At 33.2% G+C, this 19680-nt stretch overlaps 1 protein-coding gene across 2 annotated transcripts in view; it reads left to right on the forward strand.

The window, feature by feature from the left end:
* LOC126737471 (nucleolar pre-ribosomal-associated protein 1) overlaps positions 1–19680 on the forward strand; it is a 46188-nt gene that overhangs the window by 3239 nt on the left and 23269 nt on the right. The window contains exons 4-9 of one of the 2 annotated variants that reach the window (XM_050442381.1): positions 3292–3529; positions 3585–3787; positions 3842–4053; positions 4110–4275; positions 6719–9480; positions 18880–19019. In XM_050442381.1, coding sequence (XP_050298338.1) covers positions 3292–3529; positions 3585–3787; positions 3842–4053; positions 4110–4275; positions 6719–9480; positions 18880–19019 — 3721 coding nt within the window. The remainder of the gene's footprint in view (positions 1–3291; positions 3530–3584; positions 3788–3841; positions 4054–4109; positions 4276–6718; positions 9481–18879; positions 19020–19680) is intronic. The other variant, XM_050442382.1, reaches the window with a different exon arrangement.

The raw sequence follows: 19680 nt of genomic DNA on the forward strand, positions 1-19680 counted from the left end.
TTGCTCTATAAAATTTAAAATCATCGGCAAACATTTCACCATCACAATATTTTAAGCACAATGGTAGATCGTTGATAAGACATAGAAAAAGCAATGGCCCCAGGTTAAACCCCTGAGGCACCCCTGACAAAGCGACAAAACTTCGAGATGTACACCCTCTATATAGTACATCCTGTATCCTTGATTGCAAGAATGAAGCAAGCAACTGCAGAAGATCGTGCGATAAGCCAAACCAATCTAGCTTTCTTAACAAAATGTTGTGGTTGACTCTATCGAACGCTTTAGAAAAATCGGCATATATAACATCTACCTGTCCGTTAGAGTCAACCACGCCATTCAGCTTCTGCAAAAATGTGGTTAAATTTGTGGCTGTTGACCTCTTATTTATAAAACCGTGCTGTTTTTCAGTGACAACACCGATTATATGATTATAAATTTTGTTATATAATATTGATTTAAAAATTTTGCTTGGACAACAAATTAATGCTACAGGTCTATAATTTGAAATATCAGCCTTGTCACCACTTTTAAATATGGGAGCTATTTTTGAGGTTTTCCATAAATCTGGATACATTTTTTTTTTCAATATTAGGTTAAATATTATTAATAAGGGCTCAATTAGAAGATCAATACATGCTTTAAAGATATAGGGTGGTATCTTATCTGGCCCGATCGATTTTTTAGGTTTTAATTTTTTTACAGCGACCCTAATATCTTCCACAATAATACCCTTTACAAACAAAGTCGCATTTGTCAGAGGAACCGCCGGAGTAAAATCCAGGGTGTAGCCAGAGGGATCCGATTGAACAATACTAGAAAAATGCGAGGCAAAAGCGTCAGCGATATCCCTGTTCTCGATTATTTCCTGGTCTCTGTATAACATTGGTGTATTGGATGAACAAGTACCTGACTTTGTTGAACTTGTGTACCTCCAGAAGTTACTAGGGTCGCTAGCTATTTTTGTTTCTACCTCCTCTATGTATTTTTTATATGCAATTTTAATGTCACTTTTTACTTTACTTCTGATATAAATGAAATTTGCTCTATCTGCGAGACTATTAGATTTTTTGTATTTTTTTCTCAATCTTTCCTTTCTTTTTAAATTTAAAATTATTTCTTTAGTAAACCACGGTAGGTAATGCTCTTTACATTCACGTGCCATTGGTACACATTTATCCAAAATATCATATATTTTTTTTGTAAAAAATATTTGTTACTTGGTTCACATCAGAACTGCTTTTTAGATCATCCCAGTTAACATTTTCAAGCAATCTGTAAAGTTTTAAAAAGTCTGCCTTTTTATAGTTATATTGGCTATTAAAAGTTTTTTTGTTAGAAGTATTGCTAAATTCAAGCTTGCAAAACAAAGTGGGATGATCCGGATATTCCCTTATAAAAGGAGAGTTGTTTCTATTTAAAATTAAAGAAAAATTGCTCAAAACAAGATCAAGAACCCTATTTCTATCGTTAAGAATTTTATTATGTTGTTGTATTGTTACGTAACATCATCTGTTGTTAACAAAGCATTATATAAAATCTTAAAGATAGTTGACAACATAATCTTTTACAAAAATATAAAAATTTTAACAATTCTTACATACATAGAATTTAGAACACACCCAAAGAAAGGGTAGTAAGAATTCACATTACGCTGCGCAAAACTCTTCACTGTCAAAAAATTGTATTTAAAAACTCGTCTACAGAATAAAATGCTTTAGCAAGCAAGAGTTTCTTTATATTTTTCCTAAAACGTTTTTCACAATTTATTAGCCTTATATAAAGGGGTAGGTGGTTAAAAATCCTTCTGCCCCCGTACACAAAAGAGGACTTAATCTGCTCACTTTTTGGGATAGGCAGAGGTAAAGAGAAGGTTGTTCGGAGATTGTAACCCGAGGAGGGGGGGCCAAGCTGGTGGCGATATTTTTTGTAGATAAAACAGTCTCTAAAATAAAAAGGCATGGCAATGTCAGGACAGAGTGTTTTAAAAATAATGGCCTACAGGGGCTACGAAAGGGAGCTGCACACATATAGTGTATGGCTCTTTTTTGCAAAATAAATAGAGAGCTGAACAAATACTGGGAGCACACATCCCAAAACACAATACCGTATCTCAGATAAGACTCAATAAGAGCATGGTAGGCAATTTTGGCCACATCAAGTCCCAGAGAATGTGTTATTACTCTAATAGCATAACAGTTGGATGATAACTTCCCTAATAAAGAGGAGATATGATTTTTAAATTTTAATTGCTTATCAATCATCAGGTGCAAAAATTTGCATGTTTCAGAAGGACTTATTGTTTCATTTTGCAAAGTGACAGTTCCAAGGTTACATTTAAAAGTTAAAATATTAGTTTTAGAAATATTAAAAGTTAATCTATTAGATTCACACGATGACTTTACAAGAATTAAATCTTCATCAACAATATTCCTTAATCTCTTGGTGTCAGTGTCATGCCAAAGTAATGTTGTATCATCCGCAAAGATAGTAAATTTGCCCCTAATTGGAATTTGAGAGATATCATTGACATATAGCAGGAACAATATTGGTCCAAGAACAGAACCCTGGGGTACACCAGCGTCCATATATAAGAGAAAACATGAAAGACATCTAAATCTATCTGCCAAAATGATAGCAGTGTTTTTACACTATAATAGGGAATGGGTTTCACTTTTCACTTTTATTATTTATATGGAAAATAAATATTCTTTAGACCTAATTTTAAATAGAATATGCCTATATTTCATATTATTTTTAATTAGGATCGAAATCTAAAAAGTACCAAAACAATAAATAATATGGGTGTCTTCGGTATGTTTTTTTACACCAAAATAAAGGGACTTAATTACAAGAAAAGGTAAAATCTTTTTTTTTATGTTACATAAACAATTTCGTCTTTCTCATGTTTTATGTATAATTTCATTTAAATTAAATACTTTTTCCAAAACTACAAAATTCTTAGTCGCAGAAAAATAAAAAAAGTAAACACTGACACAGTTTACTTTCATTACCATTAAACCATGAAGCGCTTGCGGCGAATGTTCGAAAACGAGTTTATATCGTAGGTAGGTACACATTGTCATGATTTTTTTTTGTTTTTATTATTTTATTAAAGAAAATGTTATTCATCCTCCAATTTTTTTTTCTTAAAATAGTCCAAAGAAGATTAGCTTACTATTTCATATTCAAAAAAGTTAAAATTCGGAGATACCTAAAGTCGACTAGAACCCAGCTCTGATAAATCACTATACATAGAAAATTAGGATTAAAATAATATGATGACATATTTAGGCATGTATAAAACTTTTGACTGCAATGGTTACATTTTCATCAAGTCTCGCTAAAGACATAATAATGAATGTAAAATTTCACACCTCGCATGTAGAACTACTTTCTAAACATACCAGAGAGAAAAACAGTGTCAGAGACTGTTTCATACATTTTTTGACTGCCTTTTTGGTTGATAGTGACTTGCATACTTTATCAATTTTACTTGAAAAAAGTGGTCTTCTAACGAGCATAGTGTCAGGTAATAATTTAATATAATATAAAAGGCATTTTAAATTTAAAAATCTTCAATTTAGGTTTACAATATGATGATGCTGATACAGTTGTAATAGTTATAACAGCAATGAAAAACCATATTCTGGAAAATGCATCTGTGATGAAAACTACTAAAATGCATGTGTTTAATACTGGAGTAGTCAAGGATATTGTAAATTTATATAATTGGAAAGGTCCTGATGGTCTTAAAGCTTTAGAAAAGAATAATAAAACAGTGTTTGAGGTAATATTACATACTTTACCTGTTCCTAAATACAAATGTCTCTTTATTTAATAGGTTGATAAACTTTCAAAATCCAAAGTAAGTGAGTGTGTACATGACTTTTTACTAGTCTTATGCACCTCTCACAAATATGGTGTAATTTTCCGGGATCCTTTAGTTGGTTTAGGCAGAAAGAATCTGAATGGCTTAATGTATACTGTTTTGGATAGCTTGGATAGACCATGGGAACATTCCTATGCCAAGGAGTTAGTAATAAAGATTTGCAGGTAAGTGTTATTAATTTTTATTCATATTTTTTGTAACCACTTTAATTTATTTATAGATCTTGTCCAGACTTAACAAAAAATATGTGGTCTATAGTAAAACCTTATCTGGAACCACGAAACACTGAAAAATGGCTTAAAGCATTAGAGTTTTCTAAAAGCTTGGTCCAGGAAATGAATCCAGTATGCATAGAACATTGTGCTAAAGAACTCAGTCCGAATCAGGTAATTTTTTTTTGTACTAATCAAATTATCTGAAGGGCAGAGGGGTAAAAGGGGCTCATTGCAATTTTACTCAAAACTGTGATATTTTCAGGATTGATAGTATTTCATATGTACTTTTACCTCCCATATTCCAAACTAGATAAAATGTGCTCATTGAAGAGAAAATCTGCTTAAAAAAAAAGCTATACACGGGTAGAACGAGCTCATTTATCGTGTAAACCGAGCAAAAATGGGCTCATTGTAGAAATGAGCGCCTTTTTGCATGCAATGCGTTTCAACCATGCTATTATTAAAATTAATTTGTTCCAATGTTTAGTATTATTGCGTCAGTTGGTCGGTCTACTAGACGAGAGCGTGCTTGTTTGTTTTCTTTTTTTTTTGTTTTATCCTTAAAACTCAAAAAGTTCTCATTATGGAAAGTGGTGAACATAGCAGTGATGAAGAACTAAACCTGAAAAATAGTGTAATGGAGCCTAGGAGCAAAAAAGAAAATCTTACGGCAGATTAAGGGACGTTAATAAGAAAATGAGACTCCAAAGTCATGAAATGGGCCCTGATTGCAACTGTTTAAAAAAGTGCTTTGATGTTGTACCCAGTGATACAAGATCTAACATATTAAAGCATTTTAACATGCTTAGTTTGACTAATGCTCAAAATTCATACCTTAGTGGCTTAATATCAGTACTTCCGGTTCAACGTAAGATATTGAGAGAAGGTGCTAAGCACTACAGTGCATCCTATAAGTACAGGGTGCGAGCTGTGGTAGCAGGTAGCACGGAGGAATTTGACGTGTGCCGTAAAGCATTTATTGCTATACATGGCATATCAAGAAAAAAAGTGGAAATTTTGGTAGCAAGCTTGAAGGAAATAGGATATGCTCCTGAAGTTAAACGAGGTAGGCACCCAAACCATTCTAATAAGCTTCCAGTAGAAACTATAAGCCTAGTCAGGCAGCATATCAATTTATTTAAAGGTCGTGGAAGTCATTATGGCCTGAAGGACTCTTCAAAAATATACCTTTCTGAAGAGCTAAACATAAAGAAAATGCATAAAATGTTTAAGGAACTTCACCCTGGCAATAAAATATCGTAGGAGCCGTACAGGCAGGTGTTTTGCCGTGATTTCAATATCTCCTTTGGTTATCCACGAACGGATGCTTGTAGCAGCTGTGATGAGTTCACAATAAAAATTAAAAACTTAGAATCTGAAAAACTGGTGAAAAACTCATCTGAGGAGATCTTACGGATATCTAGGAAGATAGAGAAATTAACTACAGAAAACGCGTTACAGAAGAAAAAAGCGGAAACTTTTTATAGTAGGAAGAGGATGGCTAAGATAAACAGTAAAAAAAATCTAATTTAGAGGCAATTTGTATGTATTTTGCCAAGAATCTTCCAGCGCCAAATATACCAACAAATGAGTTTTTCGTTTTCTTCATAACTTAGTCAACAACGAGAAAAGGTTAAAATCAGCTTCTATCACGTTCCCCATTCGAGGACATTCCTATATGGAATGTGATAAGAATTTTGACCTCGTAAACCAAAAAAGCAGAGCAGATCTTCCCAAAGCCTGGTTGAAAATATTGGAAGAATCCCATTCCCCAACTCCATTTACGGTTATCGAGGTCAATCACACCTTTTTCCGCAGCTGGGGAAAATTTCTTGACAATAGTTACGCAAAAAACTCGCCATTCCCATCTAGACCAATCAGAGAAATTAAAATAAATAGAGGACCTTTGATACAGTATCGCACTACATATAATGTAGATGTTGGTAGGCAGCTTCGCTGCAAGGAAAAAACCGAAAGTCTTCGCGATTAGCTGTTCGTCATCTTCAAGACAACGAATTTATGCTACCTGAGTTAAGTTATGAAGGTACACATTTTTTTATTATTATTAAATCTGTTTTTTACGTATTTTATTTATATATTTAGGACAGCTTCCAATATCTGCTGAGAAGTTTCGGGTCCTGCAGCATTTAAAAAAGTTTTCAAACAAAGCAGCGCAAGATTTTTTTTCAAACCTGCGGCATCACTAATTCGGTCGGTTTTATAGATCTACAATAGTAATATCTATTATTTTTTTAGGAATATTGTTTGGAGCCTTTCGCACTAACGACGATCGAGGTTATGATTACTGTGAAAGAACAGGCTCATTTCAATAAAATGGACCCCTTTTTCCCCTGTCTCGTTTGTACCTGTATGCGATTTTATTATTTTTTTGTACTGAACGGAAATACAAACAGTCTCAAAACACTTAGGGAGTTTGTTTATTGTTTTATCTTCACAAAAAAAAAAGTTAATTGATTGAAAAAAGCAACATAGCGTTCGTAAGCTAGAATTTCAACCTTAAAATCGCTCTGCTGAAAAATCACAAAAATGCTCATGAGCTCCTTTTACCCCTGTGCCCTTCATCTGGGTTCTAATTTGGTGTTTTTATTTACAGTTGTCCCAGATTATGGAAATTCTTGTAACTCCCGCACCAATTTTAAAAACTCTGCTTATCAATGATAATAGTGAAGTCAAAGTGCATGTATTAAGGCTTTTAAGTCAAATGCTTAAAAAACTACATGAGTTTATGATTTTCTCAAAAGGCTGGACTACAAACTTTGCCAAAATCAAACAAAATTTGGCAAACTTTGTTAGTAAAAATTATCCCAATGGACATGTTTTGCTTGAAGAATGGAAAAATATCTATTTAAAGTCTGATCAGGACCATCAGCAAGATAAGCAGGCACATTTGGAAATAATTTTGGACATTTTGGGCTCATACAAAGACATAAATTCACAACTTTTACATAATTTATCCTCTACAGGGCTGGATTTTAAAGAATTTATATTAAAATTGACTGAGACCCCAGAAGAGGAACAAGAGGTTTTCGAAAAATTGCTTATAAAAACTGTGAGTCTCTTTGTGGATACTGATTATGCACTATTCTTACCCAAAAGCGAAACATTTGGAATAGTGATGACTTTATTGTTAAAACATTATTATAACCAGAAAGATCAGCAAAATGGAGAAGTTTTGTTTAAAATGTTGAAAATCAGTCGGATATTTGATGGTGCTTTATATGAAATCCCTTATTGGATCAATGGAATTTTTAATGTTGGGCATTTTGATGCCAATTTAGCTCAAGATTTAGTCAACATTATCATAGAAACTTCCCAAAATTTACCGGATTATCAAAAAGCTTTACAAAGTTTTTCTGGAGAATCTGATAACTTGGATGGTTTAGACCAAGAAGATCTTATACAGGACCTTTTGAGTTTCTCTAGTAAGAAAACTGATAATTTTTCAAAGTTAAAAGCTAAAAATTGTTCTGTAATGGTTCTTGGGGCATTAAAATATCATTCCGGTGACAAAAGCTTTAAAAAATATTTGGAATTTGTTTTGTTTAACTTGTATCATAGCCAGACTAATTGTAGCAAACTCAGGTCCTTAATTGATAAGAATTCGGATGCTGTGCCTAAGAATATTTTAAATTATGTGAAACCTTGGGAGGATAATTATCCTAACTTTGGAAAAGCCAAACATTTGCTAAGTGTTTTCAAAGAGATTGCTGATATGTTTTTTATGCACAATTTTAAAGTTGACTTGCTAAAACAAGACTTGTATCCACATTATTTGCAAGATGTTTTAAATATGTTAACTTACTATGTTTACCAGCTTGCAGATTTAAGGTCTTTAAACCAAAAACATTTGGAACATTACATAGACACCATAAAATTTATCCTAGAGCATCAGAAAACCGCTTTTACTGGTTTTACTTTAGACATAATCCTGGGAAACCAAAATATTCTTAAACATTTTAACGTTTTAAAGCCTAATTCGAATCTGCTTACAAAGTTGATTTTACTAGTGGTCTTGGAGCTTCAAAAAGGCGGAATTGACGTTAAAAGCTACTTGCCCTATTATGGCAACAAAATATTTGGTGATATTAGCAAACTATTGAGGAAGTTAAGCAAGTTTAGTGAGGAGTTGGATTTTAAGGAGTATTTACTAACATTTCCTTTAAGCTACGATCAGACTCAGACAGTTCTTTCTGAAGCTACAAATTTATTAAATTGTGGAAGCCATTCATTGCTAGTGCAAAGTTTGGTAACATATGGCTTAGAAAGATCTTTAGTTTTAAGTCCAGACCTGAAACCAATTGACAACGATCTTATAAAACAGATCTCAAAGTTTTTAGCCCACGAAGTTAATAACAGCGAGATGGCAAAGGCCCTAAGACAATACCTTGAATGTTTTCCTTGCAGCATAAAAGCTGTTAAAACTGACCTATTTACTTCCCTTCTAAATATGCCTGAATATAATAAGGACTGCACTGACTTAGCACTTTTACTTCTGGAAAGAAACCTCGCACTTACAAAACAAATTGATCCTGCTATATGCGATAAGAAGGGCCTAGTGTTACCTGTAGTAGAACTTTTGCTGAAAACTGATGCTCCAAATGAAATTTTACAAAAACTTTATGATGGCTTAGAGAGTTCGTTACTGAAGGCTTTACAGAAGCCTCAGAAAGTGGGCCAACACTTTCAAAAATGTTACAAAATATCCGGCTTAATAGAAAAATTCATGTCCAAAGAAAAATGCCTAGAACTGGCGAATAAAGTGCAAAAATTTGAAGTGACCGAGGTGTTCCACGTGGAGTTGCTTCAAGCCTGTTTTAGTAAAGTACTTTCGGAACCAACTAGCGAAAAACACATAGGAAATATTATAATGACGTTTATTCACTTGGAAATTGGTTTATTTAAAAAGAAACTGGACTCAGAGGCGGATAAGGATAAAGTAGATAAAGTCTCACAAATATTCTGCCAAGTTTTAGAACAAATTACCAACCTACAGCACCCAGTTACTCTTACTATTAGTGAAAGCTACAAGAGTTTTTGTAAGTTTGCCCTTAAATATGGCGTTTCTGGACAGCACATTTTATTAAAAACTCTTAAAAAACTGATAAACGTTTCGAAAAATTCCCTTTCAAAAGACGACGCCAGTGTTTTAATGGAAATGTTACTCTCTCATTCAGAATTTTTAAATCTGGTGCTTGGGGAACATTCTGATACAAAGTATGCAATTTTATCGATAATGTTGATAATTAGTGAAAACTGGGGCGAACTGGTAGAGAAAAGCCACGTGGCAGTCGTTCTTTCCGCTTATAGAGGCTTAGTTACCAGATGCGACAGGGTTATACTGGATTTATTGAAGATGTAAGTATAAATTTGGATTTGGAGAGGTTTTGGTTTTAAATTAATTAATTGAGTTAGTTTTAATAGTGGCGGCTCTTCTGTTAAATCATTGGGTTAAAGAAAATCTATAGTTTTATTAAATGCATTCTTGACTTCTAGAATAAACCTGAAACACCTAAAATGTTTTTGAGAGGTATTAGAAAATACAAACAAATAAATTCAAGTGATTGGAAAATTAATATAAATGTCTGGAACATATTGGGAGTTACTTTAAGAGTCGAGCACTACAAGAAGCGGCTCGAAACAAAAGAAATGGTTACAAAAACTTGATTTGATTTCAAATGCCTGGAATAAAATTAAAAATTATTCCAGAACTCTGAAATATATACAGGGTGGCCCATCGAAAACAGTCCAACAAGGTTTGGAACCCTCTTTTAAAAAAATTTAAAAAATGTTCGGACCTGTCGATTTTTGATTTTAGGTGAACAATTTTTTTAAATACTTTTAACCCCTTAATATCAACCCTTTGACGAGGGTTGCAACCACCCTCAAAATCTTAAATAGGAGTGGAGGGCAAGTGATTAATTTAAAGGTCTTTTTATTGTAGTTCCAACTGCAAAATTTGAAATTGCTAACTTGAGTTTTTGCAGTAGGACAGCTTCTCAAAGATTTTGAAACAATACCATTGTTTAATACCTTTAGCGCTAGTTTTTAGAGGTTCTTGATTTACAAAACAAAAACGCCCGCACCCGTCGATTTTTGATTTGAGAAAAACGATTTTTTGTATACATTTTTAACCCCACAACTTCAGCTCCTTAGCGGGGGCGACATTTACCCTTACTTTTTAAATGGGAAGGGGTGTGTTGTGATACATCTTTTTAAAGGACATTCAATTGTCTTTACAATAGCGCTTTATTTTTTAAATTTCAGCTGCGGGTTCCAGATGTATCTAATTTAGTTTTATTGAGTAGTACTTACGCATTATCTTATAAAATGTTGAAAATGTCCGCCGTTTACCTTTATACAATAGTACAGTAACTGTTTAAAGTGTTCCCGGACGCATGGAGGTAAGTAACACGCGGCATCGCCATTCGGGAGGCCGTTCGTGTTTGTGAATGTAACACGCGGGCTTAGCTATTTTTCATGTCACACGAATTAAAAAATGTCAAATAATAAAACTACTATTTTATGTACCCTATTGATCTTATTTAATGCATTTATTAATTGCAACTGAACTTATAAGAATAGAGATATCTAAGTAATTGATTTATACGGATAAAAAAAAACCAGAGAAAGAGAGTTTTTTTTTTACTTAGATTGTAATATTAAGAGATATTTATTTTCACGCTTAATAAAATGAATATATATATATATATATATATATATATATATTCATTTCATAGTTATTAATCCTATTGTGTGTGATTATTAAATGGGCCACTATAAAATTTAGTTTCTTTTATCGCTTTTCGAAAAGTAGGTAAAAAAAAGGATAACCATTTAAAAAAAAGCTTATTAACAAAATGAAATTGAATGTGTAATAATAATCATAAAAAAGGAAATAGTTATTTCGCTATTTTTCTGTCATCCAGTCCTTTATTGTTTTCGACACATTTGCCAACTGAATGTGGTGCAACTGGCTTTTTCTTTCCCCATTTACCTTTACCTCCTTGGAATCTTCTTTTTCCTAAAGAAAATAAGAATTAGTATAATACCTCATAACATATTTTTGAAATTTTTAATAGCCATATCCACTGTAGCCATACCTGAATGTCTTCTTGCTATGGCTGTAGGCTGCACTGATATTTTTTTTCTCTTTCTAGTTGTTGGTGGATGACTTGGCTTATATATTGTGTTTTTAAAAGAAGTATGCAATAAACTTAATAGTTGAAGTGGTGTTTTAGCATTCGAGTGGTAATTTTTCATTAATGCTTCTATAGCCAGTTAAAAGTGTTGTGGATCGTCTTCCAAATTCTTTAGTAGTGTGTTTTTGAATTGATCAATAAATTCTTTTAATTTCTCCTCTGTTTCTCTTGCATCAAAACCATCCTCAATATCCATAACGCTTTTAGTAGTAAATTCTATTGAATGTGTTTGTTGTTTGCTTGGTGTAGCTTCAGAAGTATCTAAGAGCCCAATGTATGGTAGATGTTCAGCCTGAAGCTTTTCCAGACAAGGTTCTTCTAACAAAGGAACAAAAAAATTTGGTGGTGCGTCATTTCCCGTAGCTATATTATGTAATATTTCTTTGCTTCGAAGGGTTAGTGTATTATATGCAGATTCAAGTTTAAATACATCGATGATTGCCGATTGATGTTTACAGATCTTTCCCGAGTTGCCAACCGGACATGAACAGATGCCGATACTCATATCCACAAAATAACTTAGAGTGGGATCAGAATTACTTTTAACTAAATATTGAAAGTAGCCAGGTACTTCAGTAATGTTTTCTTTATTTACATCCTTGCAATCTGGCAATAACTTTAACATTTTTGTTCGATCAAGTTTTCCCATGATGACATCTAATATCCTTTGTATATAATACCTACTAAAGTTCGTTATAAAATCTACTAGTTGGGTAAGACTATAGGCCTTTGTTCTTTCAAGAGGTATATCTTTAAACAGCCGAAACATTATTTCAACATAATTGTTCGTTATAGTGCCCCGAGTCATGAGATTTTTGCGGTAAAAAAGACACCATAACTCCTTTCGCGCCAAATAGTTTTCAATATATTTATTAAATTTTGAATAATTTTGGGAAGATTTTATAAGGACTTTAATATTTTCTTGTACATCTTCTTCTTTGGATGACATTAAAACTGCCTTGAACATATTATATAAGGTTTGGCGGTGGTCTTTTTCGACGCCATTATGCGCGCTCAAAGGCCATTTCCAAACTGCTTTGAGCACGTGAAACGTGCATAATAGCAGTTTTGAATTCGGAAAAAAACTCTTTAAGCATATTTCTTTCCTTCAAGTCATCGACTGTAATAATAATGCTAGGTGCTAATTTGCAGGTTAATATTTCCAATAAATTCTTGACTCCTAAATGAAAGAGTTCTGTTTTCTCGGACGTTAAAACAAGACAACCCAAAGGAAGTCCACCAATCGGGGATTGTGTAGCAAAAAAATAAACTTTGTGGTTATCCACATCACAATTGCCAGTTGAATCTACAAAGATGATTTCAGAACTTTGTAATACTGATTTACCAACTCTTTGCATAATTGGTTTACATAATGCAACTATATAATGTTCGCCTAATTTATCAATTTTATGGGGTACATCAGAATTTGTTAGATTTTGTTCCAAAAATGGAAGCATTTCATTTTCATTTCTAGGGCCAAATTTATTTGCGAAATTAACTTTCCATAAGTACTTGAAATCATTTTTGGTGGGAAAATTTGCTCTATCTGCAGACATTATGCTAAAATCGTCACCATATTGTTTCATTTTATCAAAATTATATGTGTAGTATGCAGATGCTACCGAATGACCTCTCTCAAAATATGTTAATATTTCATTTTTTGTTTCAGTTTTGATGCATCTTTGAGTTAACGCAGCAACACTATCTATATAATGGTTATGGTTATTCCTGAATTCAGTAATACAGGGCTATTCGTTGCTAGTTCATCAACGTTTTTAGCACGAGATCGAGAACATTTTTTTATTTTTTTTTAATTATTATAATTAACTGCGCACGACAATTATAATGTTTTTAGATGTATGTTCCCGCTTTTTCTTATTACTTTCAGAAATTTTTCTTCCACCTCTGGTGTGAAAATGACAATTATAAATTCGTTTAAAAACATTAAATCGTGCCAATAAAGGGGGCGTTTCAATTGTTTGCTTGATTGACCAATTGGTTTTTGTACTTTCCTCCATTTTTTCTTTCCATTCCTAAAATATTGTTAATGATTATCCAGGAAATTTTTGTAGGCGTGTAGGACACACCTTTTTCGTACAATCATTAAAATTAATAAATAATTACGAAATGTGTAAACAAAATTTAAATTAGCTTTATCACTCGGTATCTTTGTGGACGTTGACATTTCGACTAGGAAAATTTGACTTAATATTAATATTTTTTTATATAGAGCCGACTGTAAAATTATTTAATTATGGGACACCCCGTATGCATTTCCAAAATGTTTTTAATAAACACCATATAGAAATATTTCTTAAATATTTCAATTTCGCAGTGGCACAAAAACGTAATAAACGGTGACAAAATATAAAAGAAGGCCCTGGGATCTATGTTGCTTGAATCCTTTAAAATAAATCGCATAAATCGCGGTATTAAAATAATGCCTAGAACGACAAAAGCAATGATGACTCAATAATTATTAAACCTTTCTTTGTCGGCAAATTAGTCCGTTAAAGAGCCGACAAGGACAACTCAAATATGTATGGGGCAACAATAAGTCTAATTCTTAAGTCGTAAGAGTAAACTTAATTATTATTTATCAGGATGACTCAATAATACATAGTGCTTTTTAAGACTCGTCTATTAAAACTAAACTCAATATATTGTCTCAGCCGGTTTCCAAACAAAGTCATAACACTAAAAGTCTTTCATCAGCACATCAATACGATTCCATGAAACCCATCTTAAGTACCGAAATTAATAACCAGCCTAACTTTCAATAAATATCGGGTTACCACTTGAGTACCGTGGGTCGGTGTCGGGCCATATTTTACTTTGCCTGACAGTCGGCCATCCTGCATTTGTTTCGTCCCGAAACAACGTTTTCTCCAAGTTGACCAACCATCCTGTATCTCAACTCATCAGAAACCTGCCGACAATAAAACTATCGTTACACCGAGTCAAAGACAATATAATTTATTCGGGCCAGAATTCTAATCCACATCAATTTATACCAATATTCATTTGACATATGTAGAACACAACATTGTCAATCTCTTTTCCAAATCATTTCCAGTACCTACTTTTGTAACTAGAAAATGCGACAACATTTTCTCAAACAGGGTTCTCTAACTCATACTTAGAGCAATCCCACCAGCTTTATCCAAAACCAGGATCTACCACTTAGTGTGCTATACCATGCTTTAACCATCAAGAATAACTCAACTTCATTTAAAGCAAGAATCAACACTAAGATACTTTACACAACCTTATTAACACTCTTCATGTTACAGTTTTGGCTAACACATAACCCCTCTCAGTATAACAGAATACAGTTATACTACTTCACCTTTTCGCATGAACAGAATACAGTCATGCCTACAACCCTCTCAGTATAACAGAATACAGTTATATTAATTCACCTTTTCGCATGAACAGAATACAGTCATGCCTTTGATAGCTTTAATGTCGATCAGAATTCTGACCGATTTTATTTTTATATACACTCCAGTATACTTGTATTTAAATTACACATCAAAATAAAAAGGAAATATCAAGAACATCCAACTGGGATTCTCAGAACCTCTTAATCAATTTACTCAATATAGGCAATAATCATTCATCCACACCACAGAAACAAAATAATGTTAAAATAAGAATCTGTAACTTCTTATTTCCAAACCTGTGGATATTACTTTAATTACTTTATAACCTTAAGTTTTCTTCGACAAAATCGGGGTGGCCACCGCAAACCTTTAACCATAGTAGCTACTTCTAAAATAACATTTCTTAATTTTCTTAATTTACAGGCTTTAAACATTAACTTTTCAACAGACAAACATTATATTTACCATGTTTAATATAGGTACCATGTAGTTCATCATACTCTACTTAATATACCACTATATATATATTTTTTTTTTTTATTATTATTGTGTTTTTTTTTTTTTTGCAACTGAGTTTCGAATTAACGAGCATTCACTTCCTGTGTCAACAAGTCCGTAAATTTTATTTAAATTAATAAACACTTTTTTATAAAACAAATTATTTGCATGTCTATCTATAAATTTAACATTTGTTTTTTCTCCAACAAACTTTTTCAATATGACCTCGTTTGCCACAAATATTGCACTCATTACTTACACCTGGTTTGACTATATCAGATCTTCCATTAGAGTAACTAGGTTTCTTACTATTAATTTTCGCATAACGATTTTTTGGACAATTTATTTTTTTATGTCCACTTTCATTACAATTAAAACATATCTGGTTCTTTTGATGCATAATCGTTACCGCGTAAAAATGTCAATAACTGATCTAAACACTTATAATTATTGCTAAAAGCTAATTGTCTAATAACTGGGTTAACTATACCACTAGCTATGATATTAACTTTGTCACATTCCGGAATGTCCCATGAAAGTTTATTTATTAATAATAATTTTTGTTCAAAAAATTCTATTAAGTTCTTGCTATCAGAACTTACAAATGTTGCTGCGTTTTTAAATACTACTCCTATGCTTTGCGGATCAATATCGTACACTTCACGAAAACGTTTTTTAAAATCGTTAAAAGATATTCCGGCAAAACTAGAGTTTAAAAACCAATGACGAGCACGCCCACTTAAATTATTTGTTACGTTTCTCATTAAAGTAACATCGTCCCAACGACAAAAATATGCTTTTTGTTCGAAAAGTCTAAGCCATTTATTGGCGGAAATGTTTTTATGGGCCGGATCAAATGGTAGAATTTCTTCCCAGGTAAAAGAATACTGTTCATCGCTTACCTTATTGGTTTGTTTTTCTTTTAATGCTTTCACTTCATTTACCAAAACCTTTATTTGATCCTGTAAGGACAAGCTCTCTACCACTTCGACAACTTCCACAGATTGATTTTGTGAAGGCAATGGAGGTGTGCAACTCCTTTCCAACATCGTGGCTGAACTTCACAATCACTACACCACAACAATAAAAATCTTTTGGTTAGTACTTATGCACACCACTCACGCACAAGAGCGTCCCGACGTCGACGTCACGAACAAATTAAATTTTTAAACGCTTTTCAGTCTTATTTCAAAATTTTAAAAATAAAATTCAAATCCCCTCTTCTGACTTTATCAGGATGACTCAATAATACACGGATGTGCTTTTTAAGACTCTTCTATTAAAACTAAACTCAATATATTTTCTCAGCCGGTTTCCAAACAAAGTCATAACACTAAAAGTCTTTCATCAGCACATCAATACGATTCCATGAAACCCATCTTAAGTACCGAAATTAATAACCAGCCTAACTTTCAATAAATATCGGGTTACCCCTTGAGTACCGTGGGTCGGTGTCGGGCCATATTTTACTTTGCCTGACATATTAATGCAACTTACATCTACTTCTTCTTTATTCTTTAACTTGCAACGCAACAAATTATTTTGTTCTAAATAACAATAGCCATCTGGTAAGCACTATTCATGATTAATAAAATGAGACAATACAATGAAATATGCTACCTATGTAAAATCACGAAGACAAATAATGACTGTGCATTTTCCATGTTGCATCAGCCATTTTTCGCGGCAAAAAGTCTAATGCAAAGTAGCACTCGATATCGCCAGTAAATTGGCCAGCCCGCATTACATTTACAAACACGAACGGCCTCCCGAATGGCGATGCCGCGTGTTACTTACCTCCATGCTTCCCGCATATTGTGAAGAATATCGGGTGTTATTTGTTGGCATTCATGAATGATGCTGTTCCGTAAATCTTCTAATGATTCAGGTTGGGTGGTATTAATTTTCGATTTAAGATGTCCCCTTAAAAATAAATCAAGAGGAGATAAATCGGGTGATCTCACGGGCCATTCGATAGCACCCTTTCTCCCAATCCAACTACCAGGAAATTTTTCATCCAGAAACTGCCGTACTGGTAATGTATAATGGGAACGAGCCCCGTCTTGCCGAAATATCGCATTGTCTTTATGGTAGCGTTAATCGTTTTCCATAATTTCAATCAATGCTGGGTTAACGGCATTCTTCAAAACGTTTAAGTACGTATCTTCATTTAAGTTTCGCGGTAAAAAAAATGGTCCAATTATGTGATCACCAAAAATACCAGCCCAAACTTCTAATTTTTGAGGGTGTTGAGTATGAGCCTTATGGAAGATCCTTGGATTTGTGTCGAACCAGTAGCGACAATTATGACGATTGACAGTGCCATTGAGAAAAAAATGAACATTCGTCTGAGAAGCAAACATTTAAAAGATAGTTGGGATTATTTGAAATTAGTTCGGACATTACTTCACAAAACTATAAACGGCAGTCGTTATCATCTTCATTTAATTCTTGAAGAAGTTGAATTTTATATGGATGCCATTTATTTTGTTTTAGAATTCTCTGTACAGTGGTCCGCGAGACTCTTGTTACATGAGAAATTTTCTGGTACTTCATATAGGGTTCGTACTAACTTCACCGAGAACACCGACTTCTACTGCCTCATTTCTCACTGGATTTTCAATATTCCGTTTTTTATTTGCCATCGAACTAGTTTCCAGAAATTTTGCCACTAATTCTAGGATGTAACGATGATGTACGTGTTTATCTGCATGTCTCTCATTAAACAAAGTTGCCGTTAGTCTTGCACATTGATTTTTTATAAAGTATAATTCAATAATTTCCACTCTCTCCGCAATAGAATAAACCATTTTTATCGAATCGAAAGAAAAGCACAGAAATAACTAATTAACATTAACTTGTTTACTGAAGATAAAGTCGGATTGTTGACTGATTTTTGATAGTTTAAAAACTTTTAAATAATAAAAAAAATTTTTTTACTCATACAGCTAAAATATCCAGTAAAATGTTTAAAATTCCATTGCTTGGCGATGCGTAGCTCAAATTTAAAAAACAAAGCGCTATTGTAAAGAAAATTGAATGCCCTTTCAAAAGATGTATCACAACACATCCCTTCCTATTTAAAAAATAAGGGTGAATGTCGCCCCCGCTAAGGGGTTGAAGTTGTGGGGTTAAAAATTTAAACAAAAAATCGTTTTTCTAAATTCAAAAATCGACTGGTGCGAGCGTTCTTGATTTGTTAATCAAGAACCTCTAAAAACTAGCGCTAAAAGTATTAAACAATGGTATTGTTTCAAAATCTTTAAGAAGCTGTCATACTGCGAAAACTCAAGTTAGCAATTTCAAACTTGGCAGTTGTAAGAATAAAAAGACCTTTAAAATAAGCTATTACCTAACCCCCACTCCTTTTTAAGATTTTAAGGATGGTTGCAACCCCCGCCAAGGGGTTAAAATTGATGTTAAGGGGTTAAAAGTATTAAAAAAAATGTCCCCCTAAAATCAAAAATCGACAAGTTCAAGCATTTTTAAAATTTTAAAAAAGTTTCCCAAACCTTGCTGGACAGTTTTTGATGGGCCACCCTGTATACTTCAACAGTCGAAAGCATGAAATTATAAATGGCCTTGAAATGGCTTCCATGGCCTTCATCAAAACACACCGCGAGCTGCCACTGATTTTAGGACAAAGCATAAACTAATGTTCAATTTTTAAGTTACGAATCGAAGCCAGACAGGACGAGTTTTTACGATTTCAAGCCGTTTTTATGGGGCAGAGCCGCCGCTACCCATTATTCCGTCAGAAGTCAACTTGCCAGCTCTTTAACGCGCCAACCCAAGATATCTGACGTTTTAGGTAAACATTTTTATTTGTTTATGTAGTCATTTTCCAGTGTGAAAAATGCAAAAAGGAACTAAGAAATGTTCTTAAATTATCATGGTTGTTTTAACTATTTATTAAGTTCTTAGTACATTGAATGTCTAGAACAAGTCTAGCTGCAAACCATAGGCGAGGTGTTTGAATTGACCATCTCTCAGACAATGGTGTCAAATCCATTTTCCAATTTTCCATACAATATATATTTTTCTTAGTCCACTGAAAATTGTTTGTCTAATGTGTCATTTGTTTAATGTGTTGGATTTTGTAACAGCTAAAAAATGTACTCTTTAAATTTTTTTTTATTTACTAACTAATAATATATTGAGACTAACTTTTTAAAATCAAATATATTTTTAATAAAAAAAGTTAAGGAAAAAAACAACCTAACCTAACCCAACCCAACCCAACCCAACCCAACTTGGCAACGTAGAATACCTCTATGTTTACAATGCAAGTATCCAATGTTGCCACTTTGTGTTTTTTTTTTCAAAATATTTTTGCATGTGAAGCTAGCGTTTGATATCCAGAAATCGAGAACGCAGCATATGTCATTTGCCAGCAACCTATTTATAGGCCGCGCCCGCTGTTATTTAATCGATATTTTGCCCGTATCTCCTGGAATTCACAAGGAATTTTA

Source organism: Anthonomus grandis, chromosome 6, assembly GCF_022605725.1.
Source record: "Anthonomus grandis grandis chromosome 6, icAntGran1.3, whole genome shotgun sequence".
Taxonomy (NCBI): Eukaryota; Metazoa; Arthropoda; class Insecta; order Coleoptera; family Curculionidae; genus Anthonomus; species Anthonomus grandis.